This window comes from Lissotriton helveticus, chromosome 7 (genome assembly GCF_964261635.1).
Source record: "Lissotriton helveticus chromosome 7, aLisHel1.1, whole genome shotgun sequence".
Lineage (NCBI taxonomy): Eukaryota > Metazoa > Chordata > Amphibia > Caudata > Salamandridae > Lissotriton > Lissotriton helveticus.
The window spans coordinates 1,057,990,092-1,058,018,074 of NC_136068.1; the positions used below are offsets into that span (position 1 = coordinate 1,057,990,092).

The 27,983-nt window shown below is 50.8% G+C and overlaps 1 protein-coding gene and 1 pseudogene across 3 annotated transcripts in view; one reads left to right on the forward strand and one right to left on the reverse strand.

Annotated features, from left to right (window-relative positions):
• The window catches only part of DNAH17 (dynein axonemal heavy chain 17), a 12,633,448-nt gene that overhangs the window by 9,736,107 nt on the left and 2,869,358 nt on the right, over nt 1–27,983 (reverse strand). For all 3 annotated transcript variants that reach the window (XM_078653923.1, XM_078653924.1, XM_078653922.1), the window contains exons 19-20: nt 16,944–17,126; nt 16,561–16,815 (exon numbers count right to left, since the gene is read on the reverse strand). In XM_078653923.1, the coding sequence (XP_078510049.1) occupies nt 16,561–16,815; nt 16,944–17,126 (438 nt within the window). The remainder of the gene's footprint in view (nt 1–16,560; nt 16,816–16,943; nt 17,127–27,983) is intronic.
• Nucleotides 12,010–13,048, forward strand: LOC144771065 (28S ribosomal RNA; annotated as a pseudogene).

A 27,983-nucleotide genomic window follows, 5' to 3' on the forward strand; every position in this document is an offset into this window, starting at 1 on the left:
TAATCTTAAAATTGTACTGACATTTCAACTGGATAGAAATAGAATTGATTTGTGTCACGCTGTTCTAAATACCTCACACTTGCACACATCGAGGGATCAGCTCCAAAGGTAGCTCGACCTGTGCCTGCACGCCCGGTCCGACCCTCCATCCAATCACGGGTGCGGAAGGCGGGGCAGAGCCAGGCACATTCAGGGAGGCGAGCGGTTAGCGCTCTAGCTCTCCCCTACTCGAGGGGTATAAAGTTAGCGAGGAGGCACACGTTTTTGCGGTAAGGGGGACGGTGGCAGCTTCTTCCCGACTCCGCTTGGCTCCAGACTCAGAGCACAGTTGCTCCCTCTATGTTTTAATTTAAAATCGGCTCCGTGAGCGAAAAGAATTTTAATTTGAAAATTGTATTTTAATCTTAAAATTGTACTGACATTGCAACTGGATAGAAATAGAATTGATTTGTGTCACGCTGTTCTAAATACCTCACAATTGCACACATCGAGGGATCAGCTCCAAAGGTAGCTCGACCTGTGCCTGCACGCCCGGTCCGACCCTCCATCCAATCACGGGTGCGGAAGGCGGGGCAGAGCCAGGCACATTCAGGGAGGCGAGCGGTTAGCGCTCTAGCTCTCCCCTACTCGAGGGGTATAAAGTTAGCGAGGAGGCACACGTTTTTGCGGTAAGGGGGACGGTGGAAGCTTCTTCCCGACTCCGCTTGGTGCCAGACTCAGAGCACAGTTGCTCTCTCTATGTTTTAATTTAAAATCGGCTCCGTGAGCGAAAATAATTTTAATTTGAAAATTGCATTTTAATCTTAAAATTGTACTGACATTGCAACTGGATAGAAATAGAATGGATTTGTGTCACGCTGTTCTAAATACCTCACACTTGCACACATCGAGGGATCAGCTCCAAAGGTAGCTCGACCTGTGCCTGCACGCCCGGTCCGACCCTCCATCCAATCACGGGTGCGGAAGGCGGGGCAGAGCCAGGCACATTCAGGGAGGCGAGCGGTTAGCGCTCTAGCTCTCCCCTACTCGAGGGGTATAAAGTTAGCGAGGAGGCACACGTTTTTGCGGTAAGGGGGACGGTGGCAACTTCTTCCCGACTCCGCTTGGCGCCAGACTCAGAGCACAGTTGCTCTCTCTATGTTTTAATTTAAAATCGGCTCCGTGAGCGAAAAGAATTTTAATTTGAAAATTGTATTTTAATCTTAAAATTGTACTGACATTGCAACTGGATAGAAATAGAATTGATTTGTGTCACGCTGTTCTAAATACCTCACACTTGCACACATCGAGGGATCAGCTCCAAAGGTAGCTCGACCTGTGCCTGCACGCCCGGTCCGACCCTCCATCCAATCACGGGTGCGGAAGGCGGGGCAGAGCCAGGCACATTCAGGGAGGCGAGCGGTTAGCGCTCTAGCTCTCCCCTACTCGAGGGGTATAAAGTTAGCGAGGAGGCACACGTTTTTGCGGTAAGGGGGACGGTGGCAGCTTCTTCCCGACTCCGCTTGGCTCCAGACTCAGATATATTTACAACAAGGGGTGGTGATGGACAGAGTCTCTGAATTAAGCAGAATACTCTCACCCAGTCAAGAGATCAGGGCTAGATCCAACACCGTTTTTTAGCTCATTGCACCATCCCAGTTTCAGAACCCGGCTGTATGCAAATTAGTCTGTCCCTGGCCCAGTGCATCATGGGAACAGGGCAGACCAGACTACAAAAGCCAATTCTTACACTGGGAAGGAAACAAGCTTCCGGGGACCGGTTTCTGGCATTTCAGCCGTCTTCGGCCCGGCTTGCTTGAATCCTGATGGTGCAATGAGCAAGGGACTCACATCTGAGATACCCTTCCACGCTTAGGGTGGACAAAAATATTTACAACAAGGGGTGGTGATGGACAGAGTCTCTGAATTAAGCAGAATACTCTCACCCAGTCAAGAGATCAGGGCTAGATCCAACACCGTTTTTTAGCTCATTGCACCATCCCAGTTTCAGAACCCGGCTGTATGCAAATTAGTCTGTCCCTGGCCCAGTGCATCATGGGAACAGGGCAGACCAGACTACAAAAGCCAATTCTTACACTGGGAAGGAAACAAGCTTCCGGGGACCGGTTTCTGGCATTTCAGCCGTCTTCGGCCCGGCTTGCTTGAATCCTGATGGTGCAATGAGCAAGGGACTCACATCTGAGATACCCTTCCACGCTTAGGGTGGACAAAAATATTTACAACAAGGGGTGGTGATGGACAGAGTCTCTGAATTAAGCAGAATACTCTCACCCAGTCAAGAGATCAGGGCTAGATCCAACACCGTTTTTTAGCTCATTGCACCATCCCAGTTTCAGAACCCGGCTGTATGCAAATTAGTCTGTCCCTGGCCCAGTGCATCATGGGAACAGGGCAGACCAGACTACAAAAGCCAATTCTTACACTGGGAAGGAAACAAGCTTCCGGGGACCGGTTTCTGGCATTTCAGCCGTCTTCGGCCCGGCTTGCTTGAATCCTGATGGTGCAATGAGCAAGGGACTCACATCTGAGATACCCTTCCACGCTTAGGGTGGACAAAAATATTTACAACAAGGGGTGGTGATGGACAGAGTCTCTGAATTAAGCAGAATACTCTCACCCAGTCAAGAGATCAGGGCTAGATCCAACACCGTTTTTTAGCTCATTGCACCATCCCAGTTTCAGAACCCGGCTGTATGCAAATTAGTCTGTCCCTGGCCCAGTGCATCATGGGAACAGGGCAGACCAGACTACAAAAGCCAATTCTTACACTGGGAAGGAAACAAGCTTCCGGGGACCGGTTTCTGGCATTTCAGCCGTCTTCGGCCCGGCTTGCTTGAATCCTGATGGTGCAATGAGCAAGGGACTCACATCTGAGATACCCTTCCACGCTTAGGGTGGACAAAAATATTTACAACAAGGGGTGGTGATGGACAGAGTCTCTGAATTAAGCAGAATACTCTCACCCAGTCAAGAGATCAGGGCTAGATCCAACACCGTTTTTTAGCTCATTGCACCATCCCAGTTTCAGAACCCGGCTGTATGCAAATTAGTCTGTCCCTGGCCCAGTGCATCATGGGAACAGGGCAGACCAGACTACAAAAGCCAATTCTTACACTGGGAAGGAAACAAGCTTCCGGGGACCGGTTTCTGGCATTTCAGCCGTCTTCGGCCCGGCTTGCTTGAATCCTGATGGTGCAATGAGCAAGGGACTCACATCTGAGATACCCTTCCACGCTTAGGGTGGACAAAAATATTTACAACAAGGGGTGGTGATGGACTCAGAGCACAGTTGCTCTCTCTATGTTTTAATTTAAAATCGGCTCCGTGAGCGAAAAGAATTTTAATTTGAAAATTGTATTTTAATCTTAAAATTGTACTGACATTGCAACTGGATAGAAATAGAATTGATTTGTGTCACGCTGTTCTAAATACCTCACACTTGCACACATCGAGGGATCAGCTCCAAAGGTAGCTCGACCTGTGCCTGCACGCCCGGTCCGACCCTCCATCCAATCACGGGTGCGGAAGGCGGGGCAGAGCTAGGCACATTCAGGGAGGCGAGCGGTTAGCGCTCTAGCTCTCCCCTACTCGAGGGGTATAAAGCAACTCGTCGGTTTCAACGCGCAGTGTTGACGCGCAGTGTGGCGCCTATTCCTGCGCCTAAGACGAGCCAAAGACTAGCCCGTCTGCGCCCGTCCGCGACCGGACAGGACCAGGGGCAGAGGGCTATGGCGGACTGTATCTCTCGTCAGGAGATACCCTCCCGTAGCAGACTTATATATACCAGCCAGACACTTTTGGATATTGGTAGTCGTATTCATATACCTTGCAATTACAAGGTGGGAAATAACCTAGAAGGCCCTTTTTCCTGTTGGATGTGTCATGACCAATTCTCTATATGCGCCAAAACCGAACTAAGTCAGCTAGGATCTCGGTTACTGGCGCCAACTATACATCTTGCAGAATCGATTGACACTCCACTTAAGGGCACCTCCCTTAATTGTAAAAACTTATTGTGTAATATCCGCTCTTTAGTCAGTCATGCAACTCAAGTATGGGATCTCATAACATCTGAGAGACCTCAGCTATGTTTTCTCACTGAGACATGGCTGAAACCTCATACTGTCTCGGCCATAACACTTGGGGTACCGCTAGGATATAAAATGGAGAGGTTGGATCGCCCAATTAAAACAGGAGGGGGAATAGCCATTGTGTTCAGACAGGAGATGGATGTTGTTATTACTGAAACTATGTGCACTCCCCAGCTGGAGCTTCTTATCTTTACAATTAATCCTAGTTCAAGGGAAACCAGGAAGGGGGCTTTAGTTTATCGCCCCCCAGGCCCGAGTGGGAATTTTTCTATTCAACTGGTGGAAGCTTTGGCACCTCATGTGCAGGAGAATTCGGATTTCATCCTTGTAGGGGATTTTAATGTCCATAGCGAATTGGCCAATTGTGTTGAGGCTCAGACTTTACTAACTGACCTGGGCACATTGGGGCTAAAAAAGATAAATCAGGGACCCACACACCTGGCAGGCCACACACTGGACTTAGTATTGTCCAACTCAACTACCATAAAATGTATGCCGCCTACCCAGGTGGAATGGACAGACCATTCCATCATTTGTTTTTACACCCATACTAATTATAAACCAAAGGCCACTCAGAGGGTGATGGCTGACATTAGGAGACCCTGGTATAAACTAACACCAGAGGGTTTCAGGGGGAAATACATTGAACCCAGCTGGGATGAATGTGGGGGCAATGCTTCCACGGCACTGCGCACGTTTGATGAAGCAGTGACAGTGGCTATAAACTACGTTGTGCCTCTAAGAACATTTAAACCCCGACCCGCCCCCAAACAAGAAGTCTGGTATACGGATGACTTGAGACAATTCAAACTAACGGTGAGAAAGTTAGAAAAACTATGGAGGAGTACTCGCAAGACTGAGGATAAGGAAAATTATAGGACCTCTTCAAAAAGCTATCATAAAGCCATTTGAGCTGCACGAAAACATCATATAGCAGCCCAATTACTAGAAGCAGGTAAAAATGCAAAAGTTTTATATCAAGTGCTACAAACCTTCATTAAGCCTGCTGCTTGTGAGACAGAGGAGATAGCATCTCAGGAACTCTGCAATAATATCTCTCAGTTCTTCACCAGAAAGATTGAGGGAATATATGATAAAATATTGGCCTCCAAGAAAAATAGTAATTATATGTCTATAGTTGACAATACTGCTCAGTCACTTACCGGCGTACATATGAACTGCGTTGGTAAGCTTGCTGAATTCCCTCCCATATCAATGGAGGAGGTCATTGCCTTAACTACTCAAATAAAGAGCGGGTGCCCTTCAGATATCATTCCGGCACGCATCATGCCAATATTGGCCAATGATTTGGGTGCCGGAATTCGACATATAGTTAACATGTCTTTAAGCACAGGGGAAGTTCCCCCTGATTGGAAGCACGCACTTGTGAGACCTCTGAGGAAAAACAATACCATCCCTTTGACTGAATTGACAAACTTGAGACCAATCTCACTTCTCCCTTTAGTTGGGAAGCTTACTGAGAAGTTTGTCAATCAGCACCTGTCAAATTACATCGAAAGTGCAGGGGGGCTAGATCCCTCTCAGTCTGGGTTTAGGCCGAGACACAGCACCGAGACTGCCTTGCTGTCCGTCGCTGACGATCTTCGTATGCTACAGGATAGTGGTTCTTCCGTTATCCTGGTGCTTTTAGATCTGTCAGCAGCGTTTGACACTGTGTCATATGACATCATGATCTCCAGACTAATTAACATCGGCCTGGAAGGCAAGGCGCTGGCCTGGCTAAGGAGTTTCCTTACAAAGCGTACCCAGAGTGTCATCTTGGGTCCGTATCGGTCGGAGGAGGTAGAGATCTCAAAGGGGGTGCCACAGGGCTCTTGCTTGAGCCCCACGTTATTTAACATCTATGTGGCCCCCCTAGCTAACATCATGAGATCTCATGGCTTCATCCTGGTATCGTACGCAGACGATACTCAACTCCTCTTTCCGTTCAAAACGATGACATCAGAAGTGCGAAACTCCTTTGCCAGGGGGATGAAAGAGGTGGCCCATTGGATGGCACTAAACTTCCTGCAGTGCAATGTCTCTAAAACAGAAGTGATGCTTTTCGGGGAAGCTAAACGCCTGTGGACTCCTGACTGGTGGCCGCAAGATCTCGGCCCAAACAGGTTGTAAAAGATCTTGGCGTAAAATTGGACCAGGAGCTTGCCTTGAAACAACATGGGAACCAAGTGGTTGGCTCCTGTTTCTATGTTATTGGGCTTCTCCGGAAAGTGTTCCCCCTGCTCCCAGATACCACCAGAAGAACCCTGGTGCAATCGCTCGTGTTGAGTAGATTAGACTATTGCAACGGTTTGCTGCTAGCTGCCAACGAGGGGATCATTGCAAGACTACAAGTTGTGCAAAATACCGCCGCACGTCTTGTTCTTAAGGTCCCTGCCCGAACTCCATCTAAACCTCTGCTGACCAAACTCCACTGGCTTTCAGTGAAACAGAGGGTAAGGTTTAAAGTATGCTGCGTTATTCACAAATGTCTCACAGGGAATGGTCCCGATAACCTGACTAAAAAGTTTAACGTATATGTCCCCTCTAGATCTTTCAGATCTGGAGATCAACAATTATTATGTGTTCCCAAGTTTAACAAGACAAGACAAGGGGGCAGAGCTTTGTCAGTGGCCGGTCCGAAGTTATGGAATGATCTCCCCATGGAACTCAAACTATGCAGAGAACACTTTCCATTTAGAAAAAAATTAAAAACTTTTCTCTTCCAGCATTAGGTCATCTATTTAGGGATGACCATTACATTACATTGTCTAGGTTTCCTTGCTCTTAGATGTGTGCCAGAGGCGCAGAGATACTCCTTCGGGAGTCGAGTCCTAGCGCGGTATAAGTCTGAAAATAAATAAATAAATAAATACAAGGAAAAGCATTGGATTGGATGATCTCGTTCCTCTCCGGAAGAACCCAGAGGGTCCGCCTCCCCCTTTCAGATCAGAGGCCACCGAAGTCATCTGCGGCGTACCACAAGGATCATCGCTCAGCCCCACCCTCTTCAACGTCTACATGAGTCCCCTCGCATCCATCGCACGCCAGCACAACCTCAACATCATCTCCTACGCAGACGACACCCAGCTGATCCTCTCCCTCACCAAAGACCCAAACACTGCCAAAGCCAACCTACACAAAGGGATGAAAGACGTAGCCGAGTGGATGAAGAACAGCCGCCTAAAACTGAACTCAGACAAGACGGAAGTCCTCATCCTAGGTTCATCCCCCTCTGCATGGGATGACTCCTGGTGGCCACCGGCCCTAGGCAGCGCACCCAAACCAACGGACCATGCACGCAACCTGGGGTTCATTCTAGACTCCTCCCTCTCGATGACCAGACAAGTCAACGCCATCTCATCATCATGCTTTAACATCTTACGTATGCTCAGAAAAATCTTCCGATGGATCCCCACCGAAACAAGAAAGACGGTCACCCAAGCACTTGTCACTAGCCGACTGGACTACGGAAACACCCTCTACGCCGGAACCACAGCCAAATTACAGAATAAACTCCAACGCATTCAGAACGCCTCCGCCCGGATCATCCTAGACATACCCCGCCACAATCACATATCCAGCCACCTGAGAGACCTTCACTGGCTCCCCGTTAACAAGAGAATTACGTTCCGTCTCCTCACCCACGCACATAAAGCCCTCTACAACCTAGGACCCAAATACTTCAACACGCGCCTGACCTTCTACACCCCCACCCGCCAACTACGATCATCCAACCAAGCCCTCGCCGCGATTCCATGCATCCGAAGAGCCACCATGGGAGGAAGATCATTCTCCTACTTAGCGGCCAAAACCTGGAATTCTATCCCACCCACCTCCGCCTTACTCAGAACCACCTATCCTTCAGAAAACAACTCAAAACCTGGCTATTTGATAAGTAGCGAACCCCTCCCCCCCTCTCAAGTGCCTTGAGACCCTCTGGGTGAGCAGTGCGCTATACAAATACTTGACATGACTTGACTTGACTTGACTTGACTCAGCAAATCCATCGAGTTTGTGGCCTCCTCAGCCAAGAATGACATTGGTACAGCAAACTTTGAAAATCTACCCCATGTGTACGAGGTCAGCAAAGATGTAGTAACAAAGAAAAGTGACTACACAAAAAAGTCATTTATTGGAAGTACCCAAACAAAAAATATAAATGTGACTTGTGTGGAGACATATTGGGAACTTTTAAAGAACTGAGAAAACATGTCTCCAACAAGCACAAAGCCTTCTATCTTAAAACGTACTGCTCAAAATGTGACAAAGAAGCCGAATACCGCAATATTGCATGTCATTATGCCAAATGTAAAAGAAGACCTCAAAAAGGAGAGCTGCCATTCCTGTGCAGCTTCTGTGACCTCAGATTTGGAACAAAAATTGGTGTTTCTCAAAATGCTCGGCATGCGCATTCAAGAGCGCAAAATGAGGCTAGACTAGCAGCTCTAGCAAGCAGCAAACCGTCAAAATTATGGTCACAGGAAGAAATACTGCTACTAGCAGAATTGGAAAAAGTTTATGAAAATAAGAGGAATATGAATGCGCTGATGGATCCACATTTTGACAATAAATACAGAAAATAAATTGCAGAAAAAAGAAGAGATAGAAGAGATAAAAGCAAAAAATCTGCAAAAGATGTACTGCAATCATCAAATGTTTATGAAAATGACTCTGGCGATGAACCTGAGGTTACAATGGAACTAACATCAGAAAAGCGCAAAAAATCAAGAACTTTGATGAGCTGGAAGACAGAATCACAGAAATCGAGAAGTACACCCAAAACGTAGAGCAACACAATGCTGCTATGGATCTGATGGATGAAGTAGTGACTTATATCGCAGAAAACACCACTGAAATAAGTCCGACACCAGCAAGTGTACCAACAAATGAACCAACAAGAGAACTCAATAATGAGCCTATGAACTCTGCTCAAAATGAGCACCAGGATGCCTCAGTAGGGAACAAGATAACAAAAAAGACAAGAAAAACAGTAGGCTTAATCGAACGCACAAGAAAAATTATGGCAAAGCAAAAGGGCAGCTATGAAGAGTACCAGGCAATGTTTAAAAAAGACAAAAAGAAAATTGCCAGGATTATCACTGATGGGGCAGAAGATGCCACTTGCCAAATCAGTGCTGATGAAATCTTTCAATATTGCAAAAACATAATTGAGAACGAAAACAAGAAAAATCCTAATTTCATGCCAATTAATCGGATACCAGAGGATTACGAAATTAGAAATCTATGTAAAGAAATAACACTGCTCGAAATAACTCATGTCTTTGAGAACTCCAATTTAAAGAAAGCAGTGGGGCCTGATAAGATTGGTCTGAATGACTTGTATAAAGTGCACAGCAGACAACCAAGACTGCTGCCCAGAATTCTATTGTATTGGTTGATGATGAGAAGAGTACCAGAAATTATCAAAAAGAACCGATTAATTTTGATACCCAAGAATGTACTGATTAGTGAACTTAAAAAAATCAGTAACTGGCGTCTAATTACCATCGGTACTGCATTCATGAAGTTATTCAAAAAAATACTATCTAAAAGACTTTCATTTTTTGTTGAATTGAATACGAGACAAAAAAGCTTCATGAAGGTGAGAGGTTGTCTCGAGAATCTGACTCTCCTGCAAAACATCATAAAAGGGCCACGAAAAAACAGTCACTCAATAGCAGTTGTGTTCATAGATATATCGAAAGCCTTCGACTCTGTCAGTCATGGTCACATTATGCAGAGTCTCGCAAGGCAAAAAGTTCCATCATACATCAGAGACATAATAAAAGACTGACTTGTACACTGAATCAACAACATCTTTCAAGGGAAACAACAACAAAGCAACTCCTGAAATAACAATGAAATCCGGGGTCAAATAAGGTGACTCTTTATCCACACTACTATTTAACATTGCCATGGATCCTCTGATCTGTGATCTTCAGAAAAACGGCAAGGGCTTCACATTTGGATCAGATGGTCTTATTGAGCAAATCACTGCTCTCGCCTTTGCCGATGACATTGCAGTACTCAGCAGTACCTGGGAAGGAATGAGTACAAATCTAAAAATCATTGAAAAGTTCAGTAAAAATACAGGATTACAACTTAATGTGAAAAAGACACATGGATTTTATATCAGTCACCATAAATATAAAATCAGTACTTGGTACCTAAACTATCATTCAAATTGGAAATGACAGGAACAGAAGCAGAAACTTTAAATGTTCTGGATCAAACAATAAAAAAGTATGTCAAACATTTTCTACACCTTCCTTCATACACATGTGATGGTCTCCTATACTTGAAAAGATCATTTGGGGGCCTCAGTATACCAAAACTATGTACACAAATTGGTCTCAATAAAGTGAATAGTTTATTGTATCTCAGGGCAGCTCCAGATCTGTACATAGCGCATTCGATCATGTATGCAGAAGTAATAAATGAAAAAATTGATAACATCATCAAAACGCACAAACGTAACATTTTAGACAGTGGGTTTCTGAGTTATGATTTGAATTTGTTAGCAACATATGATTGGAGAAAAGAAGAATTTATTTGAGAAATGGGCAAATCTCCTTGTCCAAAGTGATGGTATAAAATACTTAGCAAGTAATCCAACCTCAAACTTCTGGATCAGCAAGCATAACAAAATGAAAGAAAAACAATACATAGCTCCGCTGATGTTAAGAGCAAATGTTTTATCTACTAGGGAAACCATCACTAGAGGAAGAAATCGTACATTTGCTACATGTAGATATTGTAATGATGTTTGCGAAACAATTTCTCATATTTCAGGCGCATGTCCTAAAACCAAGGACACTAGGATAAAAAGACACAATAAAATTCTGGAATTGCTCATTGATAGAGCAAAAAGGTGTGGTTGGATGGCATATAGGGAACCTCATGTTAAGAATAATCAAGGTGAATTACAAAAACTAGATGTAGTGTTTACCAAAAATGGTACAGCTGTAGTGATTGATGTTTCAATTCGATATGAAAACTCACAGAATTACCTTGAATTAGCGTGTGAGAGTAAAGTGAAATACTATCAGGATCTGTCACAGCAAATCAAAGATCTCACAAAATGCACCACTGTAAAATGTCATGGCTTTATCGTAGGATGTCGTTGTATTTGGCCTCAATGTAATGATGTTGTTCTGGCTGATTTAGGTTTGCAAATGTCATTCCCATTCAAGAAAAATGTTTGCCTGACTACTTTAATGGACACTTTTAAAATGTGCCAAGTATTCATGGACAATTGAGTATCAAGCTTATACTGAGATGTACACGTTCTTGCTGCACACATGTCACCCTTATAAAGTATACTATTTTAAAATATAGGTTTATAGTGGACACAAGATTTAGTGTAGATGTGAATTTTATAGATGTGAAATTTTACAATTTTATAGATGTGCATGTTCTAGTTAGATGTGTAATTTGTAGATGTGTATTTATTTTATAAATGTGTGCTTATAACAATTTAGATATTGTTGTGTACATCATACTTATTGAATTGTCTTGATTGAAGAATAGGTCTAAAATAATCTCATACACATAGTTATCACACATTGATGTCGTGCTAATCATATTTTAATTTCTCAGGACTGTTTGTAGACAATTTTAAATTGTTGGAATAGTACTGCAGAGTGTATTGTCTCCAGCCTATACGTGATCCCAGTTCCAGTGAGGACAGTGTTCAGTGTGGCTGTACTCCGGAGCGAAAGTATGTTGTATTGTTGGAAGCAAAACCGAATTGACGAAGATGGGCAGCATAATAACCCAGAATGAGCCCCCGCGAGGTGGTACAGATAGCCAAATGCCTCGTCATCTAATTAGAGACCCGCGTGAATGGATGAACGAGATTCCCACTGTCCCTACCTACTATCTAGCGAAACCATAGCCAAGGGAACGGGCTTGACAGAATCAGTGGGGAAAGAAAAGCCGGTTGAGCTTGACTCTAGTCTGGCACTGTGAAGAGACATGAGAGGTGTAAGATAAGTGGAAGGCCCTCGGGCCGCCGGTGAAATACTACTACTCTTATTGTTTTTTCACTTACCTGGTGAGGCGGGGGGGAGCCCCGTGGGGCTCTCGCTTCTGGCTCCAAGCGCCCGGCGCCTGCCGGGTGCGACCCCCTCTGGGGACAGTGGCAGGTGGGGAGTTTGACTGGGACGGTACACCTGTCAAACGATAACACAGGTGTCGTAAGACGAGCTCAGGGAGGACAGAAACCTCCCGCGTAGCAGAAGGGAAAAAGCTCGCTTGATCTCGATTTTCAGTATGAATACAGACCATGAAAGCGGGGCCTCATGATCCTTCTGACTTTTTGGGTTTCAAGCAGGAGGTGTCAGAAAAGTTACCATAGGGATAACTGGCTTGTGACGGGCAAGCGTTCATAGCGACGTCACTTTTTGATCCTTCAATGTCGGCTCTTCCTATCATTGTGAAGCAGAATTCACCAAGCGTTGGATTGTTCACACACTAATAGGGAACGTGAGCTGGGTTTAGACCGTCGTGAGACAGTTTAGTTTTACCCTACTGATGATGTGTTGTTGCAATAGTAATCCTGCTGAGTACGAGAGGAACCGCAGGTTCAGACATTTGGTGTAAGTGCTTGGCTGAGGAGCCAATGGGGTGAAGCTACCATCTGTGGGATTATGACTGAACGCCTCTAAGTCAGAATCCCCCCTATACCGTAACGATACCGCAGGTCTGTGGATCCTCGGTTGGCCTGGGATAGCCGGCGTCTTTCGGGAGGGCCGGTACGGAGAGCCACTTGCTTGGGGACTGGAGTGCGGACGGAAGGGGGCCGCCTCCATCGCCCTTAGTTCACCGCATGTTCGAGGGGCACCCGGTGCTAAATCATTCGTAGACGACCTGATTCTGGGTCAGGGTTTCGTAAGTAGCAGAGCAGCTACTTCGCTGCGATCTATTGAAAGTCATCCTCTGAGTAATGCTTTTGTCTCTCCGTGCGTGGAAGCCCGCGGACGCCTCCCTCCACCACACCCAGGGGTGGGTCCCTCTGCTGACAGGCCGGTGGGAGCAATGCATAGGGGGTATCTGAGGGAGGCCGTCTCCACCACGTGCCCTTTGGCACGGGGGCCTCCCCCTCCTGAACCCTGCCCCACTGGGGTGCGGGGACGGGGGCTACCATCCCTCGCGGGTCGGCAGGGTGACCAGATATCCTCCCCTTCTCGCTGCTCCCGGGCAAGTCGGGCAGGGAGGTGAGCAGCAGCCACCCGGGGGAAGGAACCTCCAGAGCGGCTGCCTCGGTGCACCAGGCCACCCACGCCGGACTGAAAGGGTGACTGGGTAAGGCACCCTCCCAGGCCATCTGGGCGCTGGGTCGTCCCGGGCCATCTGGTCGCGCAGCCAGGCGTGAGGGCAGGGTGACCAGATGGCCCTGCGGGCTGGTGGCCGGGCTAACTACAATTTTTGTCCTTCCCCAAAATTCTATAGGCCCCCACTATGTGGGGGCTTAATAGTCGAGGAAAATGGGCTCCCCGGGCAGGCCGTCGGGGAGAGGACGTGGCCTGGGCTTAACCCTCCTTGGTTTCGGCCGAGGGTCTGGGTGGTGGGGACAGGAGTCCACCGGGCCCGTGGAGGCTCTTCCCGGCCTGGCTAGGGCTCGGAAGCTGGGACCGGGCCCGGGGCTTAAGCTCCGTCCGGCAGGCCCCGGGGTGCGTGAGCCCCCATCCTGCAAGCCATCAGAGGGTCCGGGCGCTGGGGACGGGAGTCCACCGGGGCCCTGGGTGGCTCTCCCTGGCCTGGCTAGGGTTCGGAAGCTGGGACCCGGCCCGGGGCTTGAGCTCCCTCTGGCGGGCCCTGGGGTGCATGAGCCCCCCATCCTGCAAGCCATCGGAGGGTCCGGGCACTGAGGACGGGGGTCTACGGGGCCCGGGGAGGCTCTCCCCGGCCTGGCTAGGGCTCGGAAGCTGGGACCGGGCCCGGGGCTTGAGCTCCGTCCGGCAGGCCCTGAGGTGCGAGAGCCCCCCCGTCCTGCAAGCCATCAGAGAGTCCGGGCGCTGGGGACGGGGATCCACCGGGGCCAGGGGGGGCCGGGGAGGCTCTCCCCGGCCTGGCTAGGGCTCGGAAGCTGGGACCGGGCCCGGGGCTTGAGTTCGGTGCAACGGGCCCTGGGGTGCATGAGCCCCCCTTCCTGCAAGCCATCAGAGGGTCCGGGCACTGGGGACGGGAGTCCACCAGGTCCCGGAGTGGCTCTCACCGGCCTGGCTGGGGTTCGGAAGCTGGGACCGGGTCCCAGCCCAGGGTTTGAGCTTCGTCCAGCGGGCCCCGTGGTGCGTAAGCCCCACTGTCCTGCAAGCCATCAGAGGGTCCGGGCGCTGGGGACGGGTGTCCACCGGGGCCCGGAGAGGCTCTCCCAGGCCTGGCTATGCTGGGACCGGGCCTGGGGCTTGAGCTCCGTCCGGCGGGCCCCGTGGTGCGTGAGCCCCCTGTCCTGCAAGCCAGCCGAGGGTCTGGGCACTGGTGATGGGGGTCCGCCAGGCCCCGGGGAGGCTCTCCACAGCCTGGCTAGGGTTCGGAAGCTGGGACCGGGCCCAGGGCTCTTACTGCATGTGGCAGGCCCCGGGGTGCATCAGCCCCCCTTCCTGCAAGCCATCAGAGGGTCTGGGCACTGGGGACGGGGGTCCCCCGGGTCCGGGGGTGGCTCTCCCCATCCTGGCTGGGATTAAGAAGCTGGGACCGGTCCGGCGCTTGAGCTCTGTATGGCAGGCCCCGGGGTGTGTGAGCCCCCCGTCCTGCAAGCCATCAGAGGGTCCGGGCGCTGGAGATGGGAGTCCACCAGGTCCCGGGTGGCTCTCACCGGCCTGGCTGGGGTTCGGAAGCTGGGACCGGGCCCCAGCCCAGGGTTTGAGCTTCGTCCAGCGGGCACCGTGGGGCGTAAGCCCCGCTGTCCTGCAAGCCATCAGAGGGTCCGGGCGCTGGGGACGGGGGTCCACCGGGGCCCGGGGAGGCTCTCCCAGGCCTGGCTAAGCTGGGACCGGGCCTGGGGCTTGAGCTCCGTCCGGCAGGCCCCGTGGTGTGTGAGCCCCCTGTCCTGCAAGCCAGCCGAGGGTCTGGGCACTGGTGACGGGGGTCCGCCAGGCCCCGGGGAGGCTCTCCACAGCCTGGTTAGGGTTCGGAAGCTGGGACCGGGCCCGGGGCTCTTACTGCGTCCGGCAGGCCCTGGGGTGCGGGAGCCCCCCATCCTGCAAGCCAGCCGAGGGTCCGGGCGCTGGGGACGGGGGTCCACTGGGGCCCGGGCAGGCTCTCCCCGGCCTGGCTGCTTTCAGAAGCAGGGACTGGGCCAGGGAGCTGGGGTGGAGGGCTTCATCCACTATGCTGTCAGAGCGTAGTTTTCTGTCCACCCCTAATTATAAACACCTGGCGTCCTCCGGTTGAAAATGAAGAGGACCACAGTTTATTAATCATGGAGCTTCTGGTTTTGCTACCCACCCACCATATGTTTTGAATAATGCACCCCACCCACTGAATATTTTGCACACTACGCACTGACCGTATTACTAATACCTAGGACATTACTAATACCTAGGATATTTAGTTACAACGGATTGTATATATTGGAGGTTTTTGTTTTCTCTCCTAGCGTAATTGTTACAATGAATTTCATATACTGATGCCTTTTGTTCTTCCTGTCACTACCAATCATTATTTGCCTATACAACTGTATATCATGCTATATTCATTACATGCATACCAATGTTTCTTTCTTGCTATCAACTCATTATGTACCTGTAAATATGCTTTCCTTTGTTTTCTGTTTGCTATTCACACATTATGAGTGTAATACATCGTATAGAACCCTGTGCCGTAATGCAAATCAATATATGTGTATAACCAAGATTTTTTCATTTTTTCTTATTTTGTTCATTTTGTCTTCTTTTTCATCACCTCCCCTTGTCTGTTTCATGTTCTCTTTCTTTCTTTCTCTCTCCTCTTTCTGTTCTACCTATCTCTTCTGACACACTCCTAACTAATTCTACTTGCATCTCCGGTTCTTTTGCACATTGCACATATGTCTAAATATTCTCTACTATTATTATAAGTTAATAATAATGTACTGATCAGCCTTGAAAAAGCTCTTGGCTGAATAGCCATATGGGTGAAACACATGTCGGCTGCTCATTTTCTACACTGTGCTGTTCACTTTGTCAAATAAAAAACATGATTTTTGTGCGCAGCCTCTGGAATCTGCGGAATGTATTCCTAGAAATTAGCTATAAAAAGCAGGATCTGTCTCCATGCTAACATGTTAATATATACGCCTTAGCATATAAGCAGCAATATGTCCTCTCATTGGAAAGTTTTATGATTAAGCTTTTAAAAGTAAATAGATTTAAAAAAATAGGTGGAAATAATCACTGTTTACGAATTACTTGGAATGGAGAATGTATAACATATCTTATGATAATCGACTCAACCATACTAAGGTTATATGCCTAGTGTTTACCTGTTGCTTGAACTGATCAAGTGTGGGTGGTTTGCGTGGTAGTCCCTCATCCACATGTGATTCCATTTCTTCCAAAGAGAATCCAAGTCCATACAAAAGGAACTGCTGCATGAACTCTGCCTGATCTTCTAGCCACAGAAAAGAATATTTTTCAAAAGATGCTTGATAGTCCTGAGCATATTTCATGACGCTAGCAACTCGTGAAATCACTTCATCTTTCATTGCTGAGAGTTCTGTGTTTTCTTCAAGTTCCATCTAAAATATATGTAATGTTTGAGTTATGTAACAGAAAACAGTGGAAGCGAAACGTGCAAACACATTGCAAACAAAGATTCAAAGTCAGTTGGGAACATAGAAGAGCTGGATTACTCAATAGGACTCACATTGTAGCCATGCTTTTCTTTCGCCAGTCTTGGTACAAATGTAGCTGCATTATACGCATCACTGAGCAATTTCTCTATCAGTGTCACAAAGCCATCTGGCACTCCAAACCCTAGAGGTGGGCGGTAAACCGACTCAGCAAGTTGCAGTTCCAAATGCACTTCAAATAAGGGTGAAGCATTGCTCTGAAAAATATATTAAAACGTGGAAAAATTATTTGGTAAGATCGTTTTATCCAATGTAACATGTATTAGGGTTTTATTTAGAACTCCTTTCCAAATCGAGTGCAGAATCGGTGCTAATGGTAACTTGGAGGGGAGGGAATCCTAATTTCCAAGAGATTCCGACAAATAACAGATGGGATTCATGTTTATGGACTAATGCATGCTTTTGCCCAAAAATGTCATCCAGGGATGAAATGCACAAGTTACTACTTGTGTAACGATATATCTGTAAGAGACATTAGTTAGTATTAGATTCCTTACATTAGAATATCCCCAGGCGTCAGACTGGATCCGGAAAATTTTGCGTAGCAGTACCCTTGCGCGTCGGTAGGCGTCGTCTGCGGCTCCGCGTCCGTCGTCGCGGGCGCCGTGATGACGTCGTCGGAGTACTTAGACGCCGCCTCCGCGTGCTGACGTCAGTTCTTAGACACAGCTTTTCCGCGCCAGAAACGCAGAGCCATGTCAAAAAACCAACACTGGTGCCATTGAAACTAGGGCCCTGAAAGGGGACAGCCCTAACCCTAGATATTGGTTCGCAGAACGGGGAGGATGGGTGGGTCGGTAAGGAATCTAATACTAACTAATGTCTCTTACAGATATATCGTTACACAAGTAGTAACTTGTGCATCTGAAAGAGACACGTCAGTATTAGATTCCTTACCTTAGAATAGATACCCCAGCAATACCAACCCCGGTGGTGGGTCCGCGAACCAATAATCACACCAGAAAGTCCTGGAGAACGGAACGGCCAAAGAAGCCATCCCTCCGGACTTGGCTGTCCAGGCAGTAGTGTCTTGCAAACGTGTGCAGCGATGCCCACGTAGCTAGCTGCCTGACAGATGTCTTGTAAGGGCACACCCCTGCCTAGGGCAGTGGTAGTCGCCGTGGCTCGGGTAGAATGAGCCCGCAATCCAGCAGGGGGCTCCTTCCTAGCCAAGGAGTAGCATGCCTGGATACACAAGATGATCCACCGGGAGATGGTCCTCTTGTGCACCGCTTTCCTCTTCTTAGCGCCCACGTAACCAACAAAGAGTTGGTCATCCACCCGGAACTGGCGTGTGCGATCCAGATAAAATGAGAGCGCACGTTTTGGGTCCAGACGGTGGAGCCGCTCTTCCTCTTTAGAGGGATGCGGTGGCGGGAAGAAGGTTGGCAAGGTGATAGACTGCCCGATGTGAAAGGCCGTGACAACCTTGGGCAGGAAAGAGGGTTTGGTACGAAGCACCACTTTGTCCGGATGGACAGACAGAAAAGGTGGAGTACAAGAAAGAGCCTGGAGCTCACTCACTCTCCTGGCAGAGGTGATGGCAACCAGGAAAGCAGTGTTCAAAGTCAGAAGGCGAAGAGGACAGTTGTGAAGTGGCTCAAAGGGAGCGCACACCAGGAATGTAAAAACTAGGTTCAAGTCCCACTGAGGCATCACAAATGGAACAGGAGGAAACGTGTGAGTGATGCCCTTAAGAAATCTATTTACAATAGGGGACTTGAACAAAGAAGGCTGATCAGGTAGTCTGAGAAAGGCTGAAAGGGCAGAAAGGTAGCCCTTGATAGTGCCCAGAGCAGAGCCCTGCTGGGCAAGAGAAAGAAGGAAGAGAAGAACCTCAGAAAGAGGGGCAGAAAGAGGATCCACAGCCTTTGCTGTGCACCATGCCACAAATCTGTTCCACCTGCAGGCGTATACCGACTTTGTGGAGGGACGCCTGGCTGCCAGAATGATGTTACAGACTTCAGGAGGCAAGTCAAATGGCCTCAACTGTCGCCGCTCAATCTCCAAGCATGGAGGTGGAGACTGGGCAGGTTCGGGTGGAGGACCGTCCCCTGCTGCTGCGACAGAAGGTCCTCCTGAAGAAGCAGACGAACCGGGGGATCGATTGACAGACTGAGTAGCTCTGGATACCAGTACCTTCAAGCCCAGTCCGGAGCCACAAGGATGACTTGGGCCCGGTCGCGCTTGATCTTCTTCAGCACTCTGGGCAGAAGTGGTATAGGCGGAAAGGCGTACAACAGACCGCAACTCCACTCGCGACGAAAAGCGTCTCCGAGCGAGTGCCGCCTTGGAAATTCCAACGCGCAGAACTGATGACATTGCGCGTTCTCTTCGGTGGCGAATAGATCTAACCAAGGCTCTCCCCATCGCTGAAAGAGGCCTTGCGCCACGTCCGAGTTCAGACGCCATTCGTGATCCATCATGCACCGACGGCTGAGCTCGTCCGCCCTGGCGTTCAGAGAACCTGCCAGGTGTTGAGCCACCAGGGTCACGCCCTGGCGTTCCAGCCATTGCCAAAGGCAAAGAGCCTCTTGACAAAGGATCCACGACCCCACCCCGCCTTGTTTGTTGCAGTACCACATGGCGGTGGTGTTGTCCGTGAACACCTGCACTACACTCCCTCGGACAGAGGGGAGGAATGCCTTCAGTGCCAGACGAATCGCCCTGAGCTCCAACAGGTTGATGTGGAGCCGGGACTCCGCCGGAGACCAGAGGCCTCTGATCTCCCCCTCTCCCAAGTGGCCTCCCCAGCCCTGGAGGGACGCGTCCGTCACAACTACGTGCTCCGGTTGGGGAAGGGAGAGGGATCTGCCGCTGACCCAATCGCGGTCCGTAAGCCACCACTGCAGCTGTCTCGCAGTGCCCTCCGAGATCAGGACGTGGTCGGATAGGTTGCCCTGATGCTGGGCCCACTGAAACTTCAGGTCCCACTGCAGAGCCCGCATCCGCCACCTGGCGTGATGCACCAGTAGGATGAAGGAGGCCATCAGCCCCAGAAGCCGCAGCGTCAACCTCACCGAAACCCGGGATAACGGCTGAAAGATGGGAATCAGAGCCTTAATATCCCGGACCCGCTGTTCGGGTGGATACACCCGAAACCGCGCCGAGTACAGAACCGCTCCGATGAAGAGGAGCTTCTGAGAGGGACACAGGTGTGACTTCGGCACATTGATGGAGAACCCCAGCTGGTGCAGGAGGTCTGCCGTCGTCTGGAGGTGGCTGACGACTGTCTGGGGCGAGCCCGCCTTCAACAACCAGTCGTCGAGGTAGGGGAAGACTGAAACCCCTAACCTGCGCAGATGAGCTGCGACCACCGCCATCACTTTCGTGAACACCCGTGGGGCGCTGGTAAGGCCGAAGGGGAGCACGGTAAAATGAAAATGCTCGTGGCCCACCATGAACCGCAGGTAGCGCCGGTGGGCAGGCAGGACGGGGATATGAAAATAAGCGTCCTGCAAGTCCAACGCTACCATCCAGTCTCCTGGGTCCAGGGCAGCAAGGACCTGAGCCAGTGTCAGCACCTTGAACTTCTCCTTCCGGAGGAAGCCGTTGACGTTCCGTAGGTCCAAGATAGGGCGTAGGCCCCCTTTGCCCTTCTTGGGTACCAGAAAGTAGTGGGAGTAGCAACCACACCCTACTTCTGGCCCAGGAACGCGCTCGATGGCCCCCTTGGCCAAGAGGGTCGTAACTTCCTCCTGCAGAAGTCGCAAGTGATCCCCCGATACACGGTGGTTCTGCGGTGGCATGGCTGGAGGAGTCGCCTCGAAGGGGAGGGAGTAGCCCCTTCGGACGATTTGCAGCACCCACCTGTCCGACGTGACAGTGGAGGTGGTGATGGCGAACCCTGCCTCCAACTGGCGTCACATGGGCCTGAAAGCACGGACTAGGAGGGTTTTGAGGCGGATGCTGCGGGGGAAGGTGTGGACTGACCTCGCCGCTGCCCCCGACCGCCCGGACGGCGGTTCCCACGGCCGCCACCGCGTTGGGTATTGCCCTGCGGTGCGTGGCTGGCGGCGCGTGTGGGCGCACCCCTTCCGTGGCCACGAAAGGAGTGATAGGCAGCCGGTTGCTGGCGTTGGCCCGAAAGGCCTAAGGACTTGGCCGTAGCCCTGGAGTCCTTAAAACGCTCAAGTGCATGGTCTGCCTTGTCGCCAAAGAGGCGACGGCCATCGAATGGCATGTCCATAAGCGTGTTCTGGACATCTGCCGAGAAGTTGGCGGACCTCAGCCTGGCGTGGCGTCTGACCGCCACCGTCGTTGCCATCGCTCTGCCTAGCGAGTCGGTGGTATCCAGCCCACACCTAATAGAGTATTTTGCTGCATCCCGGCCCTCCACAAGAGCTTGGCCGAGTTTGGCCCGTACCTCCAACGGACACTCTGGCAGCACTTCAGCGACCTTATCCCACATCGAGTGGGTGTAACGTCCCAAGAGGCAGGCGGTGTTGGAAGACCGCAGGCCGAGGCTCATGGATGAGAAGATCTTCTTCCCATACTGGTCATACCTCCTGGATTCCCGGTCCGGGGGAGCGGACGGGAATGCGGTCTGGGAATTGGAGGCCTGGATGACCAGGCTCTCGGGGGTGGGGTGGGTAGACAGGAAACATGGGTCGCCCGGGGCTGGGCGGTGGGGTCTGGCCACGTTCCTATCTACGGGCGAACCCGTAGCGGGCCTGGACCAAGTGCCCAAAAGAACGTCCGTCAAGGCCTCATTAAAGGGCAGCAGAGGCTCGGCCGAGCTTGACTGCTGTTTAAGGACCTCAGTGAGGAGGTTAGTCCTCACGGCCGCGACGGGGAGCTCAAGGCCCAAGGCCTTGGCAGCCCTCATCAGCACCACACTATAAGTTGCCCCCTCCTCCGAAGCCACAGTAGGAGGGGAGACAAAACCAGTGTCTGGAGAGGTGTCCAGGCCACTGGCCTCCCCAAGGTCTCCTGTCCAGTCCTCATGAGACTGACACTCTCTGGTCAGAGGGTCCTCAGACCCCTCCCAGTCCTCCCCCTCACCCATCTCCTGAGGTTCAGGGTCTTCAATTAATGGGGCCTGTTCATAAAAGTGAAATTCACCAAACGACGTCTGGAGCGGCGCCCATCGGGGCCGTCCCGACGGCTGAACAGGAATGGGGACAGGACCGGGGCCGGCGCCGCCCGGAGCCGGCGCCGGAGGCGACACCTGAGGGTCCGACGCCGGGGAGGTCGTCAGATCCACCGGCGACGAACCAGATCCCGAAAAGGGGCCAGCGGCGTCCCGCGGCGCCGGACCCGAAGGCGCCGGCGGCGTCGGAACAACTGGACCCCTCGGCGCCGGGCCCGAAGGCGCCGGCGGCGTCGGGATAACGGGGACCTGCGGCACCGGGCCCGAAGGCGCCGGCGGCGTCGGGCCGAAGCACCCAACGGCATCGGGGCCGGAGCCGCCGACCCGCTAGGGCTCCCAGACGGGTCCGCTGGGCCCTGAGGCGCCACGGAGCCCGTCGGAGGAGAGAGTTTCCTCATGGCCATGAGGAAGCGCTCGATCTCCTCCTGCGACGCGTTCAGCCCAGGGACCGGAGGGTGTGGAGCCGAAAGCGGCTCCCGCGACTCCGACGGAGCCGCGTGGTTGGTGTCACCCGAACCCCCGGCCGCATCGTGCGATCGTCGGGGGGAGTCCAAGGAGCGATGACGCCGCTTGGACTTCTTGTGCCTCTTACCTGACGACTTCGACCCGGAAGAGTGAGGCCTACTGTGAGAAGTTGGCCTGATGTGCAGTGTTCACTATTCTAGTGATCACTATATATCAGTCCAAACAACCCTTATTGATGATTGGTTGTAAGTCAACCTTATAGACCAGCTATCCTAGTAGCATGGATACGAGCAGTCTAAGGCTAAGACTCTAGAGGGCGTGTTAAGCCAGCTGTTTTACCATCACATTACCCCTTGAACACCCAGTGAAAGGACACCACACAAGTGTTATGAAAATAAACAGTGTATTTATTAGAATCACAACAACCCTGTACTCTTTATGAGGACAGGGTGATAGGCACACAACAAAACTCTTACGAAAATACTTAAGTTAGCACGGTATACACAAATGCCCGAGGGGCACGAAAAACCATATACTTTAAAAGTGGAATGCGAAATTACTAGCAGGTAAGTACAGTACTAATAGGCTTTGGAATCGCTAGGACTTGACTAGGGAATCGTTAGATTACTTCTAGGAGGCCTAGGGGACTCGGGTGCAGAGTGTGCACTCTCACGCGGGATACGGGGCAAAGTCTATGGAAACTAGTAACGCTAAAGTTAGTGTTCACGGGCGAACCCGACCTGGTAGGGAGAAAACGACAGTGGATCCTGACCCTTGGATAGTGAGGCTATGCTGGGGCACCGCAATGCCGAAGTTACCTAGCCCAGGGGCTGCAGCTGCATAGGTCTCAAAAGACGTCGGGAATCCTCATTGCCGGACCAGGAGCCTGGAAGAAAAGATGCTGGCAGGCGACCAGTGAAGATAGTTCGAGTTGATCCAAGCCTGGATCTGGAAGATGGATGACACCTGAAAGCAGAGGGGACCAAGTTCGTGACTACTAGCCAGTAGTCAGTGGGCACCAGGAGGGCACCGGATGGTAGTCCCCTCGACTAGGTGAGTGGGCGACGCTGGCTCGGCAGATCTCACGGACCAGGAGGCGTTGTCGGCGACCAGGATGGAGAGGCGAGCTGTCCCACGATGGATGAAGCTGTCGGCGTCGAAGAACCCAGGATTGGGCAACAAAGCCTTGGCTAATTCAAGCCCACGCGGTGGACTCAAAATGGCGTCTTGAGTGGACCAGGAGGGTCCGGGGTGCTCCTCTTCTGGAAGGGAGCAAGGGCCAGTCTGGAGCAACCAGACCAGCAGCAGTGATGTCGTCGGGCGTCGTTCAGAAGGCCACAAGCCAGCGGGCTAGTAGCCAAACAACGCGGTGAGCAGCAAAAAGCAGAAGGGCCCCACGCCGATCGTGGAGATGCTGGGGGGCTGATCTTTGGTGCTGGAGCTGCTCAGGGTCGGGGCTTCTCGGACCCCAAAGCACTCACCAGGAAATTACTCGGCGGGCTTGCTGTGCAGAAATCGTGCAGTCTTGGCAATAGTCGGTCCCTTGAGGTCTCGTCGCACTCACGGTTCTCAGCTTGGCTGTAGAGGTGAGTAGAGGTCGGAGGTGCCAGGGAAGCCGGGTCTTGTCGAGCTGGGCAGTCGGATTCCGGAGGAAGGACTTACAGCAGACCGCAGTGTTCTTGCGATGGTGCCTGCGGATACAGGGTGACTACTCCTTAGCCACAAGGGAGAATCTTGAAGAAGGAAATCTTGAAGTCCTTTCGTAGAAAGTCGTGTCTTGATTCCAAAGATGATCTAATTTGGAAGGGGGCCTGCTCCTACCTTTATCTGGGAAAAGGGGGCTGGCACGCGACTAAGTCCTGCCCTATGGGTGGGACCAGGAGGGGGGTGGTTACACCCACTTCCTTGGCGGGCTTTTCCCCAGCTCAGGGTCTGGAGTGTCCCTGGAACTGGTTCAAGCCGGCCTATGCATAGTGAGCACCGGGGTGCCACTTGCAGTCACCTTCCTCTGAAGCCCTGCCTACCTAGGATACACAAAATCCTGTCTGGGACGGTGCTGGCACCGCCCCTGGCAGGAAACCCTTTGTCCTTATCTCCTGCTCTGGGAGGACTCCCAGCAGCAGGAGGGCAGACTTGTGTCTCGGTGGCAGCATCCATTTTGTGGAGCTGAGGCTCTGTTTGACTTTAACCGGGGTTAGGGGTTACATACATGCCGTGTCCCTCTAGAAGGGTGGAATGCTAACCCCGTCGCCAGAATTGGCGAGGGGTTAGTATTCCAATTCGTATGACACCTTACTCGACATGTTTTGATAAAGCGATACCAGAGTTGGCATATAACCGCGAGGATTATAATGCACTTAAGAGTATATGGTATGCGATATCATGGAAACGGCTAAGGGATAGATCCCGAAAGCCGCAGACAGGCTCAGCTCATGCCAGAGCACCATCTCACACGATTCCAAGCACTCTGCCTTCAGGATTGTTAAGGCCTGCCATAGGAGTGACTGATAGGAGATCTGTGTGTCCATTTTAGGGTTAGATATAGGTATACTATATCTAAAGCAAAGGGTGAGTACACCACCTTGCCCCAGCTGTCGTGCAGCCAGTTGTGTCAGTTTAGTTAGTCAGTCCAGGGGTGGCACAATACATGCTTCAGCCCCTGGGAGACTTCTGGGTGCACCTCAGCCCTGGGTACAGGGACTTGGAGAGGGCCCAGTGCCAATTCAGTACCTGAGTACAATTTGGATAGAGAGAACAGCTAGGCTGTGGGTCTGATTGGCAGGCCCACAGCCAGGGAAAGTCGTAAACCAGTGCAGCAAAAAGCAAAAATCTGGGTGATCATAGGATTGCAGACCCTACTCTCCTACATGGCCCCCCCCCCAAACTTTGGGACAATAAACTAACCTTGACCAGGTGAGTCTTCTTGCTCTAAGTGGAAATACCTGGAGAGCCCATCAGCATTGCTGTGATCAGTACCAGGTCTATGCTCCACTGTAAAATCCATCCCCTGTAGGGAAATGGACCACCTAAGCAGTTTGGGGTTTTCACCCTTCATCTGATTTAGCCACAAGAGGGGCTTATGGTCGGTCTGAATGGTGAAGTGAGTGCCAAACAATTAGGCCCTCAGCTTCTTCAGGGCCCAAACCACAGCAAAGGCCTCCCTCTCAATAGCTGACCAATTTTTCTCTCTGGGTGTCAACCTTCTACTAATGAAAGCAATAGGCTGATCATTACCATCAAAATTCAGTTGAGACAGAACAGCCCCCACACCCAACTCAGAAGCATCTGTTTGGACAATGAATGGCTTGGAGTAATCTGGACTCTTTAGGATAGGTGCTGTGCACATGGCCTGCTTAGGTCATTGAATGCTTTCTGACAGCTTGCTGTCCACTGAACTTTCTTTGGCATCTTTTTGCTTGTCAGGTCATTAAGAGGGGTCACTATGGACCCATAATTTCTGAAAAACTTCCTATAGTACCCAGTCAGGCCCAAGAAAGCTCGAATTTGAGTCTGGGTGATTGAAGGAGTCCAGTCCTTGATGGCCTGTATCTTACTCTCCAGTGGCTGAACCTGGCCTCCACCTACAAGGTGGCCCAGGTATACAACCTGTGTCTGCCCTATCTGGCACTTTGTGGCCTTGATAGTGAGGCCTGCCTTTTGCAGAGCCTCTAACACTTTCCTCAGGTGGACCAGGTGATCCTCCCAGGTGGAGCTAAAGACAGCAATATCGTCTAGATATGCTGCACAGAAGTCATCCAGCCCAGTGAGGACTTGATTCACCAACCTTTGGAAGGTGGCAGGTGCATTTTTCAGTCCAAAGGGCATTACCACAAACTGATAATGCCCTCCAGGGGTAGAAAATGCTGTCTTGGGTTTGGCCTCCTCAGCTAACCTGATTTGCCAATACCCAGCTGTCAAATCAAATGTACTTAAGAAGTTGGCAGTAGCCAATTTATCTATAAGTTCATCTGCTCTTGGTATTGGGTGGGCATCAGTCTTAGTGACTGCATTGAGGCCTCTGTAGTCTACGCAAAACCTCATCTCTTTCTTACCACCCTGGGTGTGAGGCTTTGGCACTAGAACTACTGGGCTAGCCCAAGGGCTATCTGAGGGCTCAATGACTCCCAGCTCCAACATTTTCTGCACTTCAGTTTTGATGCAGTCTCTAACATGATCAGGCTGTCTGTAGATTTTACTCTTGACAGGCAGACTGTCTCCAGTGTCAACATCATGGGTACACCAATCAGTTTGGCTGGGTGTCAGAGAGAACATATGTCTGAAGGATTGCAGAACTTGCCTGCAATCCTGTTGCTGATGTTCAGTGAGGCTGCCACAAAAGACAACACCATCAACTGATCCATCATCAGGATTCTGAGTGAGCAGGTCTGGGAGAGGGTCACTCTCTTCCTCCTGTCCCTCATCTGTGGCCATGAGCAAGCTCATGTCCTTCCTGTCAACATATGCCTTGAGCCTGTTAACATGGAGCACTCTGAGAGGGCTCCTGGTAGTTCCAAGGTCCACCAAGTAGGTAACCTCTCCCTTTTGCTCAATGATGGTGTGGGGCCCAGACCATTTGTCTTTCAGAGCTGCTGGGGCCACTGGCTCCAGCACCCACACCTTCTGTCCTGGCTGGTACACAGTCAGAACAGCCTTTTGGTCATGCCAAGCTTTTTGAAGTTCTTGGCTGGCCTCAAGGTTTTTAGATGCCTTTTCCATATACTCAGCCATCCTGGAGCGGAGACCAAGTACATAGTCCACTATGTTGGTTGCAGGCTTTTTGAGAGGTCTCTCCCATCCTTCCTTCACCAAACACAGGGGTCCCCTTACAGGATGCCCATACAGAAGCTCAAAAGGGCTGTAGCCAACCCCCTTCTGTGGGACCTCTCTGTAAGCAAACAAGAGGCAGGGGATCAGGACATCCCATCTTCTCCTAAGAGTTTCAGGTAGCCCATGAATCATCCCTTTGAGGGTCCTGTTGAATCTCTCAACAAGCCCATTGCATTGTGGGTGGTAGGGTGTGGTGAACTTGTAGTTCACACCACACTCCTTCCACATTGCAGTCAGATATCCTGACATGAAGTTTGTACCTCTGTCAGAAACAACCTCCTTAGGGAAGCCCACTCTGGAGAACACTCCAACTAGGGCCCTTGCCACTACAGGTGCTGTAGTGGTCCTAAGTGGAATAGCTTCAGGATACCTGGTGGCATGATCCACTACCACCAGTATAAACTTGTGCCCTGATGCTGTCTGGGGTTCCATTGGACCAACAATGTCAATCCCCACTCTTTCAAAGGGAACCCCCACCACAGGTAGTGGTATGAGGGGGGCCTTTGTTGTGCCACCTGACTTACCACTGGCTTGGCAAGTGACACAGGAGCGACAAAACTCCTTGGTATTCTCATTCATATGGGGCCAGTGAAAGTGTGAGACAAGCCTGTCCCAAGTCTTTGTCTGACCTAAATGACCTGCAAGGGGAATCTCATGGGCCAAGGTAAGA